Source organism: Onychostoma macrolepis, chromosome 18 (genome assembly GCF_012432095.1).
Source record: "Onychostoma macrolepis isolate SWU-2019 chromosome 18, ASM1243209v1, whole genome shotgun sequence".
In the NCBI taxonomy this organism is placed as follows: Eukaryota; Metazoa; Chordata; class Actinopteri; order Cypriniformes; family Cyprinidae; genus Onychostoma; species Onychostoma macrolepis.
The window spans coordinates 30,327,140-30,350,496 of NC_081172.1; the positions used below are offsets into that span (position 1 = coordinate 30,327,140).

Genomic DNA, 23,357 nt, shown 5'->3' on the forward strand with positions numbered 1-23,357 from the left:
CTACATCATTTCAAATCACACTCATGGACGACTATGAATAAGAGTTTATTTGCAACATGCAATGAGCAGGAACATTTTCAAAGACCACATGAAAATCTCTAAAATACACAGTGAGCATGAAATCAGAAAAGTTGAAAAATTATGTTCAGGCAAGGCATATTTTAATACACTCCACACTGGAATGTAATTCCACTGTACAGCACAGGTAAGGGAGTTTGGCTGTGTAGCAGCAAGAAAATTAAATATCCCAAGTCCTCCAATGCACTAGGTGGCGCCAGTAAAGAAGCTATGAGATATCAAAGTTCATAAAATATAAATACTAACCAATTACTATAAATGTTGAAAAAATTTCAGGACACTACAATTCCTTTTTAACAAACATGCTACAAAATATTCATCAAACTGACTTCATTCTTATGAATGGATAACGTATGTGCAAACTAGAGAAAACACTGGGACATGGCAGGCAAAGTGGTACGTAGTACTGATAAGGATGCCTCCATTAGCCCAGGCACATCCTGCCGTGTGTGTGTGAGAGAGAGAGATCAGTCGTGAAAATTTCCCCTTTAAAATGCTAAGCTAATGAGAACCAATTCCAGGTGAACACACATCTCTCTTCATGTTGTTCCTAGTAATTCCTGTTTGCTTGTTCAAAGATAAAATATTCCCATTTTGCATTACATAGTAGTGGACAAACATGACATAATCACTGGTAGTGCAGTGTTAAAAACGGCCTTGTGGGCCACACTCTTCAGATGACCTGAGTTCAAGTCCTGGCTCAAGGTCATTTCCTGATGCTGTTTAACTCTCTCTTCTCACATTGCCTCCTCCCTCTATTTCATTGTTTTATAATTAAGAAAACAGTGATCTTAAAATGGCTTTAATTAGTAGGGGAAAGCTAAATTATATAGCAGTATTGTTGAAAAGATATAGATTTATGAGCATGCCTTAGAACTTGAAGCTGAAGAAAGTGATTTATAAACATTACAGGCCCACAGTCATTGTTAAAGGGATAGTTCAGCCAAAAATGTAATTTTTGTCATTTACTCTCCTTCACGTCGTTCCAAACCGGTATGACTTTCATTATGATTAATGCAGAACAAATATTTTAAAGAATGTTGGTGATCAAACAGTTTTGGTGACCATTGACTTTGGACAAAGTTGTGTGGACAAAATACAATGTGATCCTTTTGTGCTCCACAAAAGAAAGTAATACAGGTTTGGACCGACATGAGGGTGAGTAAATGATGCCAGAATCTTCATTTTTGGACAAACTAATCCATGAGCACATACAGTAGTCATATTAAATCCAAAACCGTATGATCTTGTAATGGGTTTGGTGTGCTTAGTGGGTTTGCTTTGTATCTTGTTGTTGCAAGAAAGATACAATAATCCCAAAGGTGAAAAATCAGGATAGTAAGATACTGCTGGAAAACAAAAAAAACAAAACAAAAAAAACTTAGGCTTGACTTATAAACAAGTGTAAATATGGTTTAAGTCTGACATCACGTCACAGTTTCCGAGTCCAAACGCTCTATAAGATCCCAAAAGCAAGCAACAAACAGTGCTAATATACCCCCACAGTGTGCTGTAGAACTACAGAAAAACCATGATCCTAACCTCAAACAGTTTTTTCTAAATAATTAAAATATTGGTATCCATAACTTTGTGAGGCTGGAGATTATACACTGTGAGTTTTCAATAGCTTAGCTTAAAGGCGAGCTATAAATGAGTACTCATAAATAGCTGTTGGGACAGTATTCTCATTTGAAATGGAGTAAAGGCTTGGACCCGGAAACAGTATTTATATGTCACGTATAACATAAGCATATTATGTAAAGCTCTCAAATGAATTATAAATGAAGTATAAATAGGCAGAGATGTTCATGGCCAGACTCAGACCGTGGTCATGAGTTTGAGAGAGCCTGAACGAAATCGCATGATCTTTTTTTTGAGCGCATGCGAGGCTTTAATCTTGACCACGGCATTGGAGGGATTCTGCGAAGAAGAGGGGGATGGGGGCAAGCGAGGGGGCAGTTGCTGAGGCCAGACCAGCCCTCCGCTCTCATCTGAGTCACTGGACAACGAACTGGTTCCTGGAGAGAAAGTCTCGCTCAGACTGGAGTCGGACCCATCGGTCGGTACAGTAGCGGCCTCTTGCACCCTCTGGTCCTGCTCCACGAACTGAACACTAGTGCGTTTGGCGGGTGACTGATTTAGTCTGAATTCATGCACATCTTCTCTGAATATCCCCTCATCTTCTTCTTGACTGAGATCCGCCGAGGAGCACCACAGGCGCTGATTAGATGGATAAAATTCGTCACTATGATGCCTGCCCATGTCCCGTCCCACCGTATAGTATTTGTGCTCCGGTTGGGCGGTCCATCCTTGAGAGACGCAATTGTCCTCTGACAGAGAGCGGATGGTCGACTTGGTTTGTCTTTCTCCTAGAGTTGTCCACCGTTCCTCTTGACTCCTTCTGGCTAGAGACCGAAGAAGGGCCCACTTTTGGGATGGAATGGAATGGTGTTGGTCACGGGACTCGGGAGTTGACATCGTAGGTACGCAGGTGTGATTGCAGCAGGTGTGAATGTGGGGTTTCATGGTGTCTGACATTGTGGGACGGCGTTCGATGTAAACCTGTTGATGCCGAGGGGAGTCGTTGCTGCTGGTGTAGACTTCTTCGACTCCATACTGATCCATTTCCAAGGAGGATTCTGGCTCCTCACTGCTTAGGGAAGTTGGTCCAGCTTGAGCACTGGGAAGGTTCATGTAATAACATTCTTGGGATTCACGCTCATTCTCTTCCTCAGAAAGAGTTGCCCATTCCTGCCATTCCGATTGGTCAAGCTGTGGGTAACTGGGTGGGTATATGTGTAAGTCATGCCACTGATCGGGATCAGAGTTGAGTTCTGCTGTAGATCTGAGGTGTCGTCGCTGCAGGAGTCCCAGGATGTAAGTTTCCACACGCATTGCCTGCTGGATGTCTTCTTCCGTTGGGCCGTCTACTATCTTCACTGCAGGATCTACCTCAGCATCAGAAATGAGGCTCATCTCTGGAGTCAGGCTTTCATCAACTATCTGATCTGTAACCCACTTAGGGCTTTCTTCATCTTCTTCTTCCTCCTCTATTCCCTCGGCAATACCCTCCAGTGGGGGGTACGGGGCAGAAAATGAGCGGGGCATGGTGGCATGTACTGTGGGCTCCATATGACCCTCCCAGTCCAGCATGTAGGCATCTGCCAGCAGGTGAGAAATAAATGACTTGTAAGAAATAAAACTATTTCTTAACACCAGGGGTTTTCAAACTTTATGATACCAAAGTGTGATGATATCAGGGTTGCCAAGTCTGCAGTGGAACTGGGGTACTTTTAAACTGTTGCTACGATTGGATTGTTTTCCCGAGGGTTAAAGGTTTGACAAATTGCATAAATTATATTTGCCTGAAAGACTTATTTATTTAAATATTTCACCCATTTTATATTCTATCAATTATAAAACTGTGCCAGATGATGGGTTTTGTGAAAGAGGGGCACTGGTAGGAAGCCTTTAAGCTCCTGAGAGCTCTATTATGAAAACAGACTGTTTACGATTACTGCTATATAGTGATCAGAATAACCGAAGAATAGCCAGGAACTCACAGTGCCTTCAAACCAGTCCAAAAGACGTGCATAGACAAAAAAAAAAAAAAAAAAAAAAATCCAAAAGGTAGAACACTTGAGGAAAGTCTGCACACTCTACCAAAAAATAAATCATCAAATGCAAGATAAAAGCAAATGTTCTACTATAGTGATAACACTGACTGTAAAATATGTATTTTAGCTTGGGAACTGGCATATTTTTCATTTTCATATTTGGGATAGGGTCATTGGGCTAGTTTAGGACTATTACTGATTGGCTATGGCTATATGGCTATTGAAGCCATCGAGGTGTTTCGATTACCAGACCTGGCAACCCTGGCTTATGTTTTATTGCAGGAACATTTATACTGTGAGGGAAAGAAAATAAGAATTATATTATCAAGACCACAAGTTTAGGTGTAAGATATGATTAAAGGAAACACTAACCCACAGATCTGGGCCTGTGACAGGAGACACTGAGGTTTGGGGAGGAACAGGAACGCAGTGGAGGAGACAGACTTTCACTTTGCTCATAAAACCCTGAGGAATCAAGATAAGTCGAAAACTTATTTCCATTTATCAGCTTTCATTATTTTATTCACAATATCTGGATGTATGTTTCCATAATCGATGCCAACTATTATATTAAATAACTTTACATAATGGCAACACATTTTCTAACACTAATGCCAGATCGTTGCATAACTAGGTGTGCACAATATATCTGTGACTAAATTGGTAAATTATCAGTATTATCCTGGTACTGGAAGAAGATAAAGAGATCAGGGCTTTAGTAGGAACACAAAACAAAATATAGTAGCCCATTTCTCATAACAAAATAAGTATCTGACATCAGTATTGGCCAGCAGTTTTGGAGAACACTATGAGGAATAAATTATTCATAGAGTGGTGGAGTACCTGAGCTAGAAGCACTGGGACAGTCCAAATCTTCCTCTGTATTCTGCTCACACATGAGTCCTGTATCCAGCCTCAACTCACTGAGCTGCTGTTGCAGAGCCAGCATCAGCAGGCTGGGGGCGCCCTGGAGTCGGTTCTGTAGGACACAACAGTCAATACTGAAGGCAACTGGAAAAGATTTACATGAATGCATTTGGCAGACACTTTTGCAATCAAGGTATACATTTATCAGTTCATGCAATTCCTGAGAATCAAACCTGTAAGCTTGGAATTGGGAGCGCTAACGTGTTACTGTCTGAGCTACAGGAATGCAACAACACAATACAAATACAATAACGGGCATGCATATATGCATAAATATACTACATTAGCTGAGGGTGCATCAGCATAATATGGGACATTTTGCACTTAGGGGTCCATATTAACTTCTGTCCCAGATTGCCGTTACTCCTCCTCTCCCTCACTGCATAAAACACGGTTAAACCTTTAATATTTTAAAAGGTTGTAAATCAGTGATTTTACAGCCCCATGAACTGGTTTCTTGTATGAATTAAAAATAGTAATGATATGTCATACATTTACATTAGAATAATCAGAATTTGTCTGACAACAAACAGATGTAAGGTGGCTTGGATGGACAGCTTCAAGCATGTAGCACATGTGTTTTTTGCGTGCACATAACCCGTGTAGTGTGTGCTCGTGCGCACCACTGCCAGTAGTTATGTAAGCCAACAGCAAATGCACCAAACCTGGAACATCAATAATTTACCAAAGATGGGAGAGATACTGTTGCACATGCTATTTTTTGATCCTGTGGTTCTGGTTTTGTTTCAGGATCTAGTTTCATACTCTCGGCAGCTAATAATTCAACTATCAAAACACACTGTGGCCGAAAATGAACCTGTGTTTAATGACGTCTGAGTCTGGGGTTTATTTTAGTTTTGATCATGGTTTAGTTTGTCCAGATTTTGTCCAGGCATCACAGTATGTTCTACACCTGGCCTGAATCACCACTCAGAGTGTATTTTGGGTTTTTTGTTATATTTTGCTGGTGAATGACGCAAAGGTGGTTTAGCTTGGCTCATTATTTTAACCGCTTTCTCTATTTACAGTTCAATGTTTTTCTCTACTTATTATTTTCCATAATAAAGGGTATAATGATGACAAAACCAATGTTTGGGTGCACGGATCCAAGACAGATGTGAGAAACAGACTGGCGAGAATGAAAAGATTTGAGTTACACACTAATGCATTTCATATTCAGCATACAATTTTTCATTGGATTTACAACAATTTCGGTTTAGTCAGGTTATGTTTAAAATATGTTTGGAATAGTTTGGGTTTATGTAACATGGAGGCTTGCCATGGTGTACGGTAATACAGGTTTACTTGATTATACATCTTTTTTTTTTTTTTTTTAAATCAGGTTAAAATCAAAGCATCAAATATGATCCATAAGGCTTTTGAGGAATATTAATGTGTTCATCTCTCACTCATCAATGTAGTGCATTGGATTAGCCTATATGTTTTGCACCCTACAATAAAAACTACAGAGCTTTGATAATAAAACTATCAAAAAAAAAAAAAAAAAAACTAAGCATTTGAATATCATTTTACTAAGACATATTATTAGGAGTGACATCTAATATTTATATGCATTCTATGTAAGTAGTCTATTATATTGTTATAAAAACTTGATTTACATTACAAGCTATACAAATTTCATCTTACTTATAATAAAATAAAATTAAATTGAATAAAATTGTTGTTTTTTTCTCTCCTTGAGTGTGAAATCCATATTGGCATTTATCAAAAGCCATAAAAGCCTAATTTAATGCAAAATGTTTTTTAAATATTTTTTTCTCTCTAAAAGTTCAGTTAATTTAAAAATAATTTTTAAAATAAAATAATATTATTATTATTATTTTTTTACTATGCAGAAGTATGTCTATTTTTGTCAGACTTTGCAGGGTTCAACTGATCCTTTAAATATGTAAATTAATTTAATTTAACTTTATTTTTCAGTTGCATTGTTTAAACCAGGGGTCACCAAACCTAATCCTGGGGGGACTGTGTCCTGCAGAGTTTAGCTCTAACTTGCCTCAACACACCTCCCTGGAAGTTTCAAGTATACCTAGTAAGACATTGATTAGCTGCTTCAGGTGTGTTTGATTAGGGTTGGAGCTAAACTCTGCAGGACACTGGCCCTCCAGGAGCGTATCTGGTGACCCCTGGTTTAAACAAACAAACAAACAAATTAAGTTTTGAATCAAACTGCCTTGTGTAGGCAATTGCACCACCTTCTAGTCAGTGCTAAGTAATGACCGTTGATTCTGTTTGTGAAAAGTATGATATTAAGTCTGTCACCTTTTAATGTTTTATTCTCTACGTTAGCCAATTTTCCATCTATTAGCAGGCCTAAAGGCACCTACTCACTAGAGAAAGCAGAGCATTTGATGATACGACTGCACTGGGTTCATTTTAAGTATGTGGAAAGAGCCGAGTTAGTTTAAAATCAAGTGGGAATACAGCAAATTGGATTTCAAAAAGCAGAAGCTTCTCTGAAATTCTATTTGGACACTGGACGACTGCATCAGAGCTAAGTTAAAATGTTCTGAGATTTGAGACAAATTCTTGTGTTTTTCCTCTACATTCCTGCAACAAACCATTTCCTTTGAAATCAGCACAGAAGTATGTCTATTTTTCAAGACTAAAATAAGACTTAAAAGAACATTATAATTGTTCTTAGAATCGCTCATATAAAACCATGGCAACGTGGTTTAGCTGAGGTCAAAGCTCAAGCACATGAGAAAAATGACAAGTATAGAACTGGAAAACAGAGGAGGAGGACAGCGAGAGTGGAGCAGGTCTGCCAGATGTGAACAAAGACCACAAGCAAACACCCCACTGAAAACATGATCCAGTCGTGATGGTTTTAAAGCTAATATTGGTTAGTCTCTGTGAAGTCTATGACTCATCCTTTTCTCGTGTTCCCTTGGAGATCTTTGATTCAGTTTCACGATTAACCGTCGTGAGACGGCGTGACACCTGCTTCTGTGTCTCACCCTCAAAGGCCAGATGCACAAAAGCCCGCAGAAGGCAGCAGTCTATTTGATTATCAGAGAAACAGACAGGACCTGAGGGAGATCAGGCTGCATGTGCACTCTCATTATCTGGCTGCCGTGAGCGCCTTGCCTTTAATGTGCCAAAATGGGGCACAACCAGCACCCCATCACACACACACACACACACACACACTCACCCTGCCCCCACTATATCATCACACACACATCAGTCTAACACTCCTAAAGTACAAAATACATCACTAAACTGCACTAATTAATTTCTGAAGCACACATCCACACGATTACAAGGATACTTTGGCCTTGAGGGTTGATGTAGTTCGTTTGAACAGATGTTGTATGTACAAACGAGCTACTTTAATGCAAACACTGCTGGGTTCTCAACTACAAAGCTGAACTACAAACAAATCTGTAGTGTGGCAAACTGGGTTAAAGTGCAAGGATTGACATGAAACAACTGGGATGAGATGTAGATTTCTCCCGGTTACATTGCTAATTATATAATTATAGGGTGCATGTGTAATTACATGTTACCCACAGGGCTGTGTGAACACCGCACCGAACTCCATAATCACTACAGCCTGAAGAGATCAAATCTGATTGTCTTTCTACAACTGGTTAATTAACAGCTGCAGTTTCAATCAGTCAGGAACACAAAACTGGCTGATAGATAGATAAACAGACAGACAGACAGACAGACAGACAGACAGACAGACAGACAGACAGACAGACAGATAGATAGATAGATAGATAGATAGATAGATAGATAGATAGATAGATAGATAGATAGATAGATAGATAGATAGATAGATAGATAGATAGATAGATAGATAGATAGATTTAATTGCACAGAACATGCATGACAATATGCAGTTTCACTTGGCCATATTTCAGTTTTTCCTCTTCCAAATGCCAAACATAATTTTTTTCTTATACTATTATTTCATATGTCTGACTTTGGGTTCATTTTTGGTTGAATTAACCCTTTAAGTGTGTAAATTATTAATAACATGTTGCTTCCAAAATGCTTGTTTTTGCTTGTTTCCCTTCCAAATTGAATGCATCTTTTATGCAGAATGCACAACTCAGATACTAAAAGCACTTTTTGTTTACTTTTGGATGATTCTACAATAATTCTTAAGAACCGTACTATTATGAATTTGCAATTTATTTATAAAGTACTAATAATTATACAAGCAATTTAAAATAAATGTGGTATTCATAGTCAGTAATCTCATTCATTCATCCATTATAACAAAAAGTAGAATCGTTTTGGAATCGTATCATGATACCAGAATCGAAATCAGATTCCCACCCCTAACAGAACCTGAGTGAAAGACTAAATGAATGTCGCTTTGGTGAGAGAAACTCTCATCAGTCGGCAGATTGAAGAATGTTTTCCGGTGGCCGCTGGAGCGGAGCGCGCGAGCCGCTGACAGCTCATTTGGGTGATGCGTCTCGAACTCACCCGCACGCGCCCGTCCCGCGAGAGTCTGACTCATTAATATTCCGCTCCATGCGCCTTTTGTCTGATCCATCTATGGGGGGAGAAACTCTGGGGAGAGAGACACTGCTGCTTATTTGATTCCTCTCACCGCCTTTTCACGGGGCCTTTATGGAAAACTGAGTTAGAGTGAGGTCCTGACCCTGAGGCACACATACTGATGGACAGGCAATGAAAGCACATGAGGGACTATGCGCTCTGTTAGGTTATAAATACTGTATTACTTTGATACTATGCCTCCCCAGCTACTTATGAACACGCAATACAGAGCTAAAAATAATAATAAAGAAACTATAAATATCCCCTAGTGTTCATCAGCGAAATACAACACTTTTTTAAAGCTATAACTGTAATAATAATTAAACCACAACAGTAATATAATATAATATAATATAATATAACATAATATAATATAATATAACAGGCCTATAATATGTGACCCTGTACCACAAAACCAGTCATAAGGGCCAATTTCTTTTTTTTTTTTTAATTGAGATTTTTACATCAGGATAGGATAGGACAACATTTGACCGAGATACAACTATTTGAAAATCTGGAATCTGTAGAAAAAATCGAAATATTCAGAAAATCGCCTTTAAAGTTGTTCGATTGAAGTCCTTAGCAATGCATATTACTAATCAAAAATGTAAGTTTTGATATATTTACGGTAGGATATTTACAAAATATCTTGGAACATGATCTTTACTTATTATCCTAATGATTTTTGGCATAAAAGAAAAATCATAATTTTGACCCATACAATGTATACAAATATACCCGTGCTACTTACGACTGGTTTTGTGGTCAAGGGTCACATATAAGCTAATATAATATAATATAATATAATATAATATAATATAATATAATATAATAGAATTATAGACTAATAACGTTAATTAAAAAAAAATGTAGTTAAAGAAATGAAAGGTTTGATATTTCGTGACATAAAGTAGGAACGCGAAACGAACAATGGATAGTTAAAGGTCTGCAGACCCCGCCCCTTTTTCCAAGTGCACATCAATCACAGCTGTCAAGAAGCATACACTTGCTGTGAAAGGAAATTGCCTTTATTTATGTTGTACAACTGCTTGCGTTAATGTTATTATAACGGCATATTGGTGTTATAAAATATATAACGGCACTCTGCAGTTTTCACGTGCCAATTATGTAACACCAAAAAGTAAGAAGCTTCTTGGTTTTGTGCGCTCTTGCACACATGACTTGAACAATAATGACAGGACTGACTGGCACGTTATTCCTCGACCTTTCTAAACTTTTCACAACACTTTCCGAATATCCACACTTCTATAAAGATAATTTTAAAAGCACGGATTTTCATCAGTGAACATGTCGCACCTACCAGCTGTCGTCTTAAAGTGAGCTGCTCCTGCTCTCTGCTGCTGCGGGCCGGACCCACATCACCCCAAGCGGGGCATCCCGGCACGGAGTCCCCGAGGGACAGGGCGCCGAGGACCAGACTCTCCTGCCGCTGCTTCAGTATCTCCAGCTCACACAGCCACGCCAAACTGGCCTCCAGACGCTCTTTATTCCGACTGCGCTCTTCTTCCATCTTCAGAGGAATCCCGAGGTCCAGCAGGATGCTCCTCAGCCTTCCCAGCAGAACAAAAGCAATCAATCTTTCAATATGATCTGCGTCAGCCCGCTTCTGCTACAGCTGTGGACGTTTATCACGTTCAAAAGAGACAATTCCCATTTAGTTGGAGCGTTTTCCCCTAACACGCGTCTCTGTTACTCATATTGCTGCGGTCGGACAATATTTGGGCATCTCAGTTTTGAATCTTCCCCTCACGCCCCTCACATTGCTGTACATTGAGGTGTTCCCTGCTCATTAGAATATTCCGTCTTGGCCGCTGTGATTGGTTGAAAGCTCTCAGTCACCGCCCTCTCGTGGACTTCCCACACTCTAATTGGCCAGTCCCCCCGCAGCTTCATTTGCATGCAGACCATGGAGGGTCATCGTGCGCTCAACCATAGACGGATGGATGAATGAATGAATGAATGAATGGACGCCGAGAATATTAATTTGTCTGGTGCGACCGACTGACAGGTCAGAAGACGCAACAATTCATGCGTGGGTGACTTAATAGGGATAATTAATGAATACTTGGCAAATATGTCGGGTTTGTTGGCTATAAGATACAGGCTTCCCTAGTGTTTTTTTTTTTTTTTTTGCAGGGAACCGGAGCGCGATTGAAGCAGTCATTTATTTCCACCACGTTATTTTTGAAATATATATTGAAATATTTTTTGAAAAAATTAAATAAAAATGTTTATAGGAATTATATAGCCTTTTTAAAATTATTATTATTATTTTTTTTTTTACGTGAACGCGTTTTTCTCAGTATGCACCGCATGAATCTAATATTGATATTTCAACAAAACAAATCTGTATTTAATCGTTTTAAAACGCAAGGCTGATGCAAGCTGGATGTTTGCTACGTCTAGATATATTTGTGCATCTGGAGATTACGTAATGAAATACCTGGGTTATGTCTCTATCTGGTGGCTAGACATGATAATACACCTTAGCATGATAGTTCTCTGTTGTATTGAAAATATTGAGATTTCATTTTAATGAGTTCGCTTCGACTCCGCTACAGGCAAACTTCCAAAAGCATAATGCAATTGCCTGCGATATTAGCAATCACTGTAACTTGTAACACTTGTGTATTTGAGGAAACAAATGTAATGTTTCTCTGTGGTATCCATGGTAGAGCATAGAAACTTGAGATAAATAAATAAAAGTCACGAAGTATTTTCCCAGTGTTGTTTTTTTTTATTCTTATTATTATTTGTAATCTGTCTACTTCACATAGATCAGAGAGCCACTGAATCAGAGTCTCTATTAGACAAATTTGTTGGAAAAATGGAAAACTGTGCACAGCACAGTTCTGCTTCCTATTTCAGTGAACACTGCACATATACATACAGTGCATATGGAAACATGTACAAATCAGCCTGGTCTAGAGATAAAAACAGCTCTAAAAAGAAGAAAAAATACAGTAAGTCACTGCTACACCAGTTATGGGATGTCAAGAATGGACATCAACAGAAATCAATCAGTACACTTTCAAGAAAATAAAACAGTTGATTTGTGAGACAGTTTGTTGCTGGATACAGTTGTCATGTCGATCATGGAACTACAGCACACAGGTACAGTGGAAATGACATCAGTGGACACTAAAACCCCATAGCACAGTCTAATGAATGGAGTGTGATATGAAAATTTGAAATAGAATTTAGAACAGTGTGTCTTTTGTCTGAATACTTGATCACAAATGCTCAACATAATTTCAAAAGCCAAATCTATAATAACGGCAACACATTTCTCAGATGCAAAATGCAAACTCAAATCTTTGGTCAGATACATCACGAGAAGTCACTGCATATGAGCAAAACAATCAGGCTGAGGGTTAATCATCATTTTTTTTTGCTCTGGTGGAGTCAGTATAAGTTTACTTGTGTGGGTGGTCCACAAAGAAAACAAATTTAAACACAATTTCACATGTGGCATTCACACACACTTACACACGTACAGTACAGTGAACATGATTGTGACAGTGATTTCATTTTCAGTTCTAAAATACCAAACCATGAGCAATTCTTCTTTTCTAAAAACACACAGAATGAAAAAAAGAGAAATCAAATCCATATTGCAGAATACACACCCAACAACCTACACAGATGCACTCTAATGCCAAAATAAAAGTCTTAGAACTGAGAGAAGTTTTTAAACAGTGAATAAACCAGTAGGAGAAACTGTCAAACTCAGTAAAAAAGAAAGAAAAAAAAATCTCAGTAGTTCAACTGCATCCTGGAATAAAATGCCGGCTTCAAACACTGCACAGAGCAACACTAAAGATGGATTCCAAAGATCCAACCCAAAAACACCAAATTACATTACTGCAGATTCCTTTCTGGGGAAAAAACAAAAAACAAACAAACAAAAAAACAACAACACATACATTCAATACAATACCATGTGGTTTGTAGCTGGAATATTATCATATATTCTACCAGCAATGTGCCAGCAAACATATATTTCATATATCAGACTTTGTCCTACAATGCCTGGATGTAAAGTGCCACTTCTCTTCATGTCGTCTCACATGAGATTTTATTTTATTTTTTACATTGTCCTCTGTCTGCATAAAAAGGGAATCGTTGCATTTTATGTTATATATAAATAAATTCTACCATCTATAAATACTATATTTGGTTTATAGGCTAGAGCACTTATGCTCTGTAAAAAAAAAATAAAAAAATGTCATTACCACTTCACGTAACTTTCCTTTTATTTGACTGATTCAAAAATGGCAAAATATGGGCTATCGGTTCAATTAAAACGTGAAGTGAGTCCAGTGCCGTTTCCTGCAGTGCTTCCTGGTCCAGACTCTCACCTCGTGCTAAATAAAAACAGGAATGGTGCCACAGCAGAGAAAGCATGCGTGTGTGGGTTCGCGCCGAGCTGGATGGTCATTTTCTGACCGCTCGGTTTCTGAAGCCAGGCGGATGTGTAAACAGATGCCCAGTGGACTGAGCTGCTGGGCAAGAAAAAGGCAGTTTGGCTTCATGTGCCGGGAGGAAGACACAAGACATACAAGTGGAATGATTTAAAACGTCACACGAACACGCTTACATTCACCAAAATAGACACAGATCAACTTACGACATACACACGCTCACATGGACACGTCTCAAACGTGCTTGTGCATGTCACTGAATAAAACGCAGTTTAATAATTATAAACTCTTTCCTTCTAGAGCTTTGATAAGTGTTCTATGTACATAAATTAACAATAAATATCTGCAATGACCTCTATATACTGTATATTGAAATATATATTAAATCTTGAATAAAGTATATATTTCAAACATATTCATATATTTTCCTACATCTTCAAATAAATCAGGAGATATCACAGTTTAGTAATCAAAAACTAACAATGTTTATCCATCTTCCTGGCTGCGGTGTCCCTTTTCAGTCTTTCTCTGGTGCAAAAACTCTTTAGCATAATGGTTAACGCTTCACAGAAGTTTAAGGTCTCTGTTTTTAGCGCAAGTGGCCCTTTTGCGGAAACTAGTTACACTTTCTAACGCAGAATTATCAAGGAAACCAGCCTTGATACTAGAGCATGAGTCAACTAGATTTCATAACGCTTTCTGTGCAAAACTCCCACAAACGGGAAAAGGGACAGGGCAGCTGTGCTGTTACAGGTCAAAACCAAGCTAAAAGATCATTTTCCTCATTCTTTGTACCAATAAAAACACTTCAAAATAAAGGAGGGCTAAAAAAAAAAAAAGAAAAAGAAAAAAAAAGCATGCTCTTCATTTTCTTCCTCAGGTCCGTTCCGTTCCTCTGCAAACAGTAACATCCTCTGAAAGAAAACCTGAAAGAAAGCTGGAACAGTGATGAGCCCATTTGGACTCTAGCCGTCCCACAATTCCATGGGACAGATATGGCCCCACTTCCTGTGGGCTTGCTGTCCACTTGGATTGGCCGATGGCAGTTTCTGGTCCATCTCTTCTTCTTCTGGTCTCTATCAAGTGTCTCTTTTGTTTAGTATGCATAGTCATACATGCACATTTGGGCCCTTTGTTTTTTGCCTTTCGCTCTCATAAGTGGCTCTACATTGCACAGCGCGCCCTGGTGGCCTGGAGGGTAAGTGTCAGTAATATCGACTCCTCTTCTCGTCCGAGTCTGAGTTGTAATCTCGTAGACCCACACCTTTCTGTAGGTTCAATAAGGAATCCTTCATCTATGTGAAGACACAGATGTGGTCATTTTACAATCAAGCTCAATCAACTCACTTCAGCGTGTACATGCGGACATATTATATACCTGATCCAATAACAGTACTGAAGATTTAATGATCTCTCTCCATTTCTGCAGCTCAGCGTCGTGGTAGCGCTGCTGGGACTCCAGGAGCTGTGCCCATTCCATCTGTGTCTGCGGCAGTTTACTGCTGAAATGCACGAAAACAACGAAAACACCACAACTCAGTGATCTACACAGGTCTGTCAAGTGAGTTTAGCAATTTATATGAACACTTATAATACATTTAAAAATCAGCAGGGTAGAGTACAGTCCAAACGTGCTTGGGATGTTGTGGGAGGAAGAAGATGTCGTAGGTGCAGCTCATTACCATTGTGGGTGGGTCTTGGTGCTGTGGGAGGAGTTTATAATTATGGGCATGGCTCAATACTGTTGAGGATGTGGCTTGGCTTTGTCAGTGGAGCTCTATATTGCTTTGGGTGAAGGTCAATATAATTGTGGTGGGTCTTGGTGTTGTGGAAAGAGATCAGAACTGTGGGTGTGGCTCAATACTGTTCTGGGTGTGACTCGACATTATTGAGGGTGGAGATTTATACTGCTGTGGGTGGAGTTTAATACCATCGTGGGTGGGTCTTGGCTCAATATTGTTGTAGGTGTGAAGCAGCTGTTGTAGTATGTGTTGTACCTTTCATGTAGGTGTAAGCCCTGCCAGCTGGTGAGGCTTTGTGCAGAATACTCCAGCATCCAGAGTTTGTAGAACAGCATCACATTCAAAAAGACCAGTAGCACCAGACTGCAGAGAGACAACAAACAGACACATTAAAAAACAGAGCACATGGACACATTCAGTGAAGAAAAACAATTAAAACTCTGCACTTGTGATGCGTAGAGTGAATGTGATCGCATGTCAGATGAGGAAGTCTAGGAAATGTGCCACAGACAGACACTTTTGCTGCATTCCAGTCAAAGTCAAACATGAAACAGACTTTATTCAAGTATTAATTTGGAAATTCAGACTTGCGTTGAATGAAGCGCAGCATAAGTCTGATAGAGGGACACTGAGAAAATGTACTGGATGGCAGTATAGAGAAGGGATTTTCTGAATAGATATATATTTGACATTAGTAAAGGAATGTACCTTATACAGATCCTAGGGCCAACCACAAGAGGCAAAGCCAAAAAAAGAAAAGAAAAATTTCACTAAGTCATAAAAAACATAAAAAGTAAACAAAACTTAATCAGTATAAATTAATAGAGTATTGACAATATTGCACTACTTACACAAAGCTGATGATGAGTAGTGGTTTAGAGAGGTTGCAGAAAATCCCGCCCCCTGGCATGTGCTCAGGAATGTGTCTCGTCTGAGTGGAACCTGTGGGTGGAGTACATGAAATTGCAACCAGTTATATAAATTTAAACCTAATATCTTTTGAGTTTGATAATATTTGGATGTGCATGAACTCACCTGCCACGTGTTTGATGCAGTGGATGACCTCCTCGTCTGTTGGTGTGGTCACAGGACTGAGGGTCTCATCTAGATGGGCTGTGCGCAGGTGGGCGGGGGGTCTTTTTCTCCGCCTTAGGGTGGAGTTCTTGACTGCTTTAGCTTTAGGAGACAGTCTGTGGCTTTCCATTAGAGCATCCTCCATCTTTCCTAACTCCAGTTCTGACAAAACAGCAATACTTATTTCTTCTGGTATTAATATATAGTGGTGAGAAAGCCTTCTGCACAACAGAAGGAGTAACTTTAATGTAAGATGTGGAGTAAAGTGGAAGAAAGTTGTGGGTGGGGCCCAATATTGTTGTGATTGGGGCTTGAAATTTGTTATGGATGGGACTCAATATTGTTCTGGGGGGGGACTATGATGTTATTTTGTGGGTGTGGCTTGATATTGGTGTGGGTGGAACTCAGTGTTGTGGGTGGGACTTGATAATGTTGTAAGTGGAGCTCAATGTTGTCGTGGGCGGAGAGCAATACTGTTGAGGGTGTGACTTGATATTGTTGTGGGCAGATGTCAATTTTGTTGTAGGTGGGGGTTAATGTGTGTGGAGCTCAATATTGTTGAGAGTGGGACCTGATAATATTGTAAGTGGAGCTCAGTACTGAGGGTGGAGTTTAATATTGTGCTTGCAGCTCAGTATTGTGAATAAGTTTGATATTGTTGTGGGCGGGGCTCAATATTGTTGTGGTTGGAGTGATTGCTGGAAAATGTGAAGTGGAAGAAAGTTGTGGGTGGGGCCAGATACTGTTGTGACTGAAATTTGTTGTGGGTGGGAATCTTATTGTGGATGGAGCTCAATGTTGTTGTGGTCAGGGCCCAATATTGTTATGGGTGGAGCTTATTGCTGTGGGTGGGGCTTAATATTATTGTAGGTGAAGCTCAATATAGTTGTGGATGGATCTTTAGATGGTTGAGGCTGGGGCTAAAGAAAGTTGAGGTTGGGGCTCAAGGTGGTTTTGGGCGGTTGGGAAACTGTCTTACCGAGGCTTTTGAAGTTCTCATCTAGCCCACTCCAGAAGTTCTTCTCAATGAAGCCCTTCACCAGCCCCCATGGCTGTTTCCTGTACCTCAACTCTGTAGAAATCCTGAAGGCCGAATAAATCACTTTATTGTCAGTCACTCCTGCCTCTCTCTGTTTGGCTTTGACCATAAAAAAAAATGAATGTCTTGTTCATCCGTACCTCAGCCTACACTTGTTCTTGGCCACGCGTGTCAGCATGTAGCGGTTTATGGTGTAGAAGTAGTCATGGTACGGCACGTCATGAGTGATGACTTCTGCATCGATGATGTAGCACTCACTCTCCTGGCTGGCCTTATACAGAGTCTAGTTCAGAGAGTTGCATTGAAAATATTAATATTAAAACACACACACACAAAAACTGAGGAGAAGTCCAGTCCATATGAACGTCTCACCTGAGTCTCTGTAACTGTAGCTGTTTTAGGAGCCAGTGGGTTGGTCAGGGAAATTGTGTACATGATGGCCCTGGTCTGATTTCCAGCATCTTCCTTCTTCCAAGGCTGATACACCACATCTGTGAAAATATGTGCAGAACCAAAGCAAGCATATCAGAAGCAGAGTTATTATAGTTAACTAAAACTAAAATCATAAAAATGTTCATTATATGTTGGGGAAAAAATGTTAACTGAAATAATATATATATATATATATATATATATATATATATATATATACAAAATTTATTTTGTCTCAGCTAGTTTCTTTTCATTTTCACTTTATGTACTAAAATGAGTAAAAAATAAACTAAAATAAAATTGAATAAAAACCATATATACATATATAAATTATAAAAAACACAACAAAATAAAATAAAAAGCAATTCATAGAAATTATAATAGTATCTCAGTGATATAAATAAAACTGACCTGAAGTATTCTAGATGTGTTTGTTAAATTTTGGACATGGATAAAATAATACATATAAAAATTAAAATAATAAAATAAAATAATTTAAACAAATTCAAATATTGAATTATAATATCAAATAAGTGTAATGCTCTTCATGGTTTTAATCGCTCTATTAGGGTTTATTTTAGACCATCTAAAAGTTCAATCAAAGTTTTTGAAGTGTTCTGACCTGTAAATCTCCTCTGCTCCATGAAGTCTGTCATGAACTGGGACTCGGTGAAGAGGATGGTGTACAGCTTATCAACACTGAATTTATACACCTCGTTAATGTACTGACGGCCGTTCAGATCCTCGTGGAATGCTTGAACCTCATCCCCTGAATAAACATTCAAACATAAAGATGAACTGTACAGCACTACTCAAATACTGGGATATCACACTGTTCACTAATTAAATGACATTTTCAGAATAAGGCAGACCAGACAGCTAGTAAGGTATGTACAATGTAGTATGGTATAACAATTGATTCATTTTTAATTATTAAATTAATTATTATTTTAATAATATACATACATATTTTAATATGTCACCGTGGACCACAAAAGCAGTCATAAGTAGCACAGGTATATTTGTAGCAATAGCCAAAAATACATTTTGTGGGTCAAAACTATTAATTTTTCTTTTATGCCAAAAATCATTAGGACATTAAGTAAAGATCATGTTCCATGAAGATATTTTGTAAATTTCCTACTGTAAATATATCAAAACTTAATTTTTGATTAGTAATATGCATTGCTAAGAACTTAATTTGGACAACTTTAAAGGCGATTTTCACAATATTTAAGATTTTTTTTGCACCCTCAGATTCCAGATTTTCAAATAGTTGTATCTCTGCCAAACCATACAGCAATGGACAGCTTATTTATTCAGCTTTCAGATGATGTAGAAATTTCAATTTCCAAAAAATTGACCCTTATGAATATACATATATTTTAATTAATCATTTAAAAATATACATATGTTTTTCTTTCTTTCTTGCTTTTTTGATAAAAAGCAAGTTGTGAAATGTGGATATTTTCATCTGGTTAATTAAATGAAGTATTATACAGACATACTAAAGATAGATAGATTTATTAAATTGATTATTATTTGAACAACTACATTTTTTATTATTTTATTAAAATTTTAAATATATATAGTATATAATTTGAAAGTGTGCACTTCATATTGTAACATTTATTTATTTATATAATATAATTAAAATAAAATAAACAAGTATTGAAATTAATTTTTTATATAAATATAATATTTTAATTATATAAAAATAATGATTCTTTTTCCTTTTTTGATAAAAAAGCAGGATGTGAAATGTGGATATTTTCATCTGCTTAATCAAATGAAATATTAGATGTTTCAAACATCATTTCAAACATGAAATAAGACGAGTTTTATTTTTCAAACCTTCATCGTCTGTCTCTGAGAAATCACTGAGATCAGTGGGTATATCCTCATTGTCGTTGAAGTCGAGTGCAGGTGGCGGCACAGGATCCAGAGGACTGGCCGGCTCGCTGTTCCTCTCCTCAGCCAGCAGAGGGAGCGGCAGCAGATCTCCATCAGGAAGGCAGTCTGTGTACTCCTCAGCTGCAATGTCAAACTGACACCAGCAGAGGGCACTATTTTAAACAATGTATCTTAATGAGACCATACGGAAAGCGTGCATGAGCGCATATACTGTACTCACAGACAGTGGCGTATCAGTGCTGCTGGGAGGTGTGCTGGAGGTGATGGTGGAGTGTGTGATGGATCTCTTGTGTGACGGAGGAGAACTGTTGTCTGGCTTGTTCTCACTGCTGCTCTTGGATGAGTTATCATTACTGACCTCGTTCTCCTCCGCTGGGATCTCCTCACAGTATCTGAGCAGAGACAGTGTGGACCCTTAGGAGCTATATTTGTGCAACATCCACGTTTGTTATACACCAGATCTCAATATTTTGGGTTTTTGGACATTAGTCATGAGAGCATGCACATGTAACTCACCCCATGGTGTTGAAATCATCATCAGGCGGCACATAGTCTTCATCGTCGCTAGTGAGGCCCAGCTCATTTCCATAGCACTGATGTACGAAGTGCCAGAGCTCTTTAGGACAGAGAGGCTGCACATAGAGTATATGACACTTTATTATATTTGCTTAGATAACATCAGATATAGCATATAATATTGCTTAAAATGTACACAAGTAATTCACTAATAATTGCATTGATTATTTGCATGTATGCACACAGGAGAACTTCTCACGACAAAATTCAGCTTCAGCCTTCAGAATCAGCCTCTGATCCACTGCAATGTCCAATTGTCCTGAGCGCGTTCACAACACATGCGTCTACTATGCCAGAGCACATTGATGCGTCACGCGCCGGATGTTGTGAACGTGCTCAGGACAGTTGGACATTGCGGTGGATCAGAGGTAAAACATTATATAAATACTGTTCAGTTTCTTGCACGGACCGATTGTTTCGTGTTTTAAGACCTCAATGTATTGTCACGAGCCGCAAGGTTTAATTTGGTTTTGTCTGTGTATGTTTTTTTTTACTCTTAAAGCCGTGGGTACCATTGACTGCCATCATATGACTGACAGACTGCAATGGTTTGAGTTAAAAATCTTCGTTTGTGTTCTACTGAAGAAACAAAGTCACCTACATCTTGGATGCCCTGGGGGTAAGCAGATAAACATCACATTTTCAGTTTTGGGTGAACTATCCCTTTAACCTAATTTTAACCTAAGTTTCATAATTGAATTTTGGAGTATTCTAAACGAGTGGCTGCGTGCCTGAGGTTAGTCATTTGCATAAACATGTCCAAACCTGTCCATTTAAGGTAGGGCTGCATGATTATGATAAAAATCATAATTTTGATTATTCCTTTGAAATTGTAATTGCGATTGTTAATTCCAACCATCACAATTTACATAAAAAATATGCACGGCATTATAATTTTATACTAAAAGTAAAATTAAAACAATGGAGGTAACCTGTAGAAAAACAAAACAAAACAAAACAAAACACATGCACATCTTAAGCATGCAGAATAATGTAAGTGGACTTAATCAATTACTTATTATTGATACCAATAATTATATTATAGCATGTAACTTTAACCAAATTATCAAAAGACAAAGTGATACATTTTATTAGTAACTTTAACAATAATATTAAGACCAAAGACATACATAACACAGAACAATTGGCATACGGTATCAATGTTTTTTTTTGGTATCATTCATTGCAAAGGTTATCGCTGTCAATCACCACTGTTTCGGATTCAAAAGCAAATAGCGCTTTCTCTTAATAATCACTGAAGAAGTCAATCACTTCAGTTCACTGCAAATTCACTGACTGAACTCTGCTCTCTTGCAAAATATCCTGTTAAAATAACTCAAAAAATGGTCTACACTGCACAATGAATTACATCATGTCTTGTTTACATTTTGTTGGTTATAATAAAAGGATTCAATACAACTATAACAATAATGATGACAATACGATATGATATAACTTTATTGTCAGACAAAGTCTGAAATTTGTCTTGTTTTACAGCAGGTTCACTCACAATTACAAAACTTTATCACATGGACAAAAGACAGACAAGACTTTTACAGTCACAAGAAGAAAGGGAATAAACGACACAAAGGAACGATGCAATCACTTTTTAAACAATTTCTTCCAGATGATAAACAATGTAACCATTGACAGCAAATCAGAATTCACCCTGCTTTAAAGAGCTAGAGCATTTAAAGCAGCAGACGACAAAACTACAGTGCGCTTATAATAATGTGCTGGTGTGGATACTAATATAGTTATTGTTATAGTTATCTTTCTTGGTGTGAACTGGCCTTAACTTAAACTTTATATACTGTATATACTCATATGCTGTGCTCATACCTTGTCCAGTAGTGCATTCTGCCAAAGTCTGAACATCATCATGTAAGTCCTGTCTCTCGCACCAAACGATGTGAAAAAGTGCTGAAGGGAAGAGCGAAGCAGGAGATGAACATCAAGAAACAACCTCTGTGTTAATGTTCTGTGGCATCTGAAAGACTCTCACCTTCTCAGTGTCTGTGCACACCTGTATGGCATTGGGAATCAGACGCGCGGTTTTCTCTTTCGTCATGGAGCAGATGTCTTTCAGCCGAACTGTAAGCTGCACACACATGAAACGGAACAACAAACAACTCAACTCCAATCTCTCTGGAGGCTGTAGCTCCAAAAGTCTGAGTTACAGTAAATCATACCAGTGTCTCCCAGCGAAAGATGTTGCTGTAAAAACAGATCCAGTTTTCAGAGAGGTAGAGGCGGCCCTGCAGGAGAATGTCCCGCTGGAGAGCGCATGAGTAGTCTGCCAATGACAGGACAAGGTCAAAGGTCAAAAGATCACATCATTCAATTGAATAATTTTCTTTTCGAATATTTTAGTTTGCATTCATCAAGTTCTAAATAAAAGGAGAAAATCACATAAAATCAAGTACCTTTAAACTGTTTAAGCATTTAATGCAATTCTAAATTAACTATTAAATATAGTTAATTATAATTTTACTTGTTAATGAATTATAATTCGTTTTTAAATGATAAATATAAAGTATAAATTTAAAGTTGTATATATATATATATATATATATATATATATATTTGGGTTTTTACAGCTTAATTTAATATATTAAAGTTGAATTTTCACTTAAGATAAAACTAAATCATTTTGTTAGGTAATTTACTTACTATAAATAAAGAGCTTAATATATGACAGCTCTTACCCACAATGAGGCGCTCTGAGTCCGGCAACTGCTTGAAGAGCTTCCTGAAGTCTTCATTGCGCTGCTTGTATGTGGGACTGAGGACCTACAAAACACAAAAATCAGTAGATGAGGAACACACGCATACTCACACGTCCATCCACACTCAGATAGAGTGTGCATTAAGAGCATTTCCCCTCTCACAGCTGATCATCAGTCAAATGCTGCTTGAGTTCTGCCATGCAGCAGCGCGAGATGAACCACAATGAGTTCATTCCCACTGT

The 23,357-nt window shown here is 38.2% G+C and overlaps 2 protein-coding genes across 22 annotated transcripts in view; both read right to left on the reverse strand.

Moving 5' to 3' along the window:
• Positions 1-38: 38 nt before the first annotated feature.
• LOC131524574 (dapper homolog 3) lies at positions 39-10,955 on the reverse strand. 2 transcript variants are annotated; one of them, XM_058751790.1, is made up of 4 exons: positions 10,486-10,955; positions 4,539-4,674; positions 4,068-4,160; positions 39-3,239 (listed from the first exon to the last, which is right to left on the reverse strand). In XM_058751790.1, exons 1-4 carry the CDS (start codon positions 10,693-10,695, stop codon positions 1,897-1,899), a joined length of 1,782 nt encoding a protein of 593 aa, XP_058607773.1. In that variant the 5' UTR covers positions 10,696-10,955; the 3' UTR covers positions 39-1,896. The 2 variants fall into 2 exon arrangements, with proteins under 2 accessions (XP_058607773.1, XP_058607774.1); XM_058751791.1 differs by having other exon boundaries at positions 10,482-10,616.
• Positions 10,956-11,909: 954 nt separating this feature from the next.
• gramd1bb (GRAM domain containing 1Bb) overlaps positions 11,910-23,357 on the reverse strand; it is a 182,377-nt gene continuing 170,929 nt past the window's right edge. For 14 of the 20 annotated variants that reach the window (XM_058751053.1, XM_058751052.1, XM_058751050.1 and 11 more), the window contains 16 exons: positions 23,095-23,179; positions 22,579-22,682; positions 22,392-22,487; positions 22,229-22,309; positions 20,327-20,442; positions 20,031-20,202; positions 19,751-19,943; positions 18,519-18,665; positions 17,837-17,955; positions 17,605-17,747; positions 17,405-17,508; positions 16,387-16,587; positions 16,203-16,293; positions 15,607-15,714; positions 14,988-15,111; positions 11,910-14,904 (listed from right to left, as the gene is read on the reverse strand). In XM_058751053.1, the coding sequence (XP_058607036.1) occupies positions 14,815-14,904; positions 14,988-15,111; positions 15,607-15,714; positions 16,203-16,293; positions 16,387-16,587; positions 17,405-17,508; positions 17,605-17,747; positions 17,837-17,955; positions 18,519-18,665; positions 19,751-19,943; positions 20,031-20,202; positions 20,327-20,442; positions 22,229-22,309; positions 22,392-22,487; positions 22,579-22,682; positions 23,095-23,179 (1,974 nt within the window). In that variant the 3' untranslated portion in view covers positions 11,910-14,814. The remainder of the gene's footprint in view (positions 14,905-14,987; positions 15,112-15,606; positions 15,715-16,202; positions 16,294-16,386; positions 16,588-17,404; positions 17,509-17,604; positions 17,748-17,836; positions 17,956-18,518; positions 18,666-19,750; positions 19,944-20,030; positions 20,203-20,326; positions 20,443-22,228; positions 22,310-22,391; positions 22,488-22,578; positions 22,683-23,094; positions 23,180-23,357) is intronic. The other 6 variants (XM_058751051.1, XM_058751049.1, XM_058751056.1 and 3 more) reach the window with 1 other exon arrangement.

What these genes read in the sequence shown, in the direction of transcription:
- LOC131524574 (XM_058751790.1), bottom strand. Translation starts at nt 10,695, where the DNA reads ATGGAAGAAGAGCGCAGTCGGAATAAAGAGCGTCTGGAGGCCAGTTTG. An exon ending in TCACTTTAAGACGACAGCTG is followed by an intron (nt 4,675 to 10,485) that starts GTAGGTGCGACA and finishes TGTGTCCTACAG; the next exon opens with AACCGACTCCAGGGCGCCCC. An exon ending in TCACAGGCCCAGATCTGTGG is followed by an intron (nt 3,240 to 4,067) that starts GTTAGTGTTTCC and finishes ACCTGCTGGCAG; the next exon opens with ATGCCTACATGCTGGACTGG.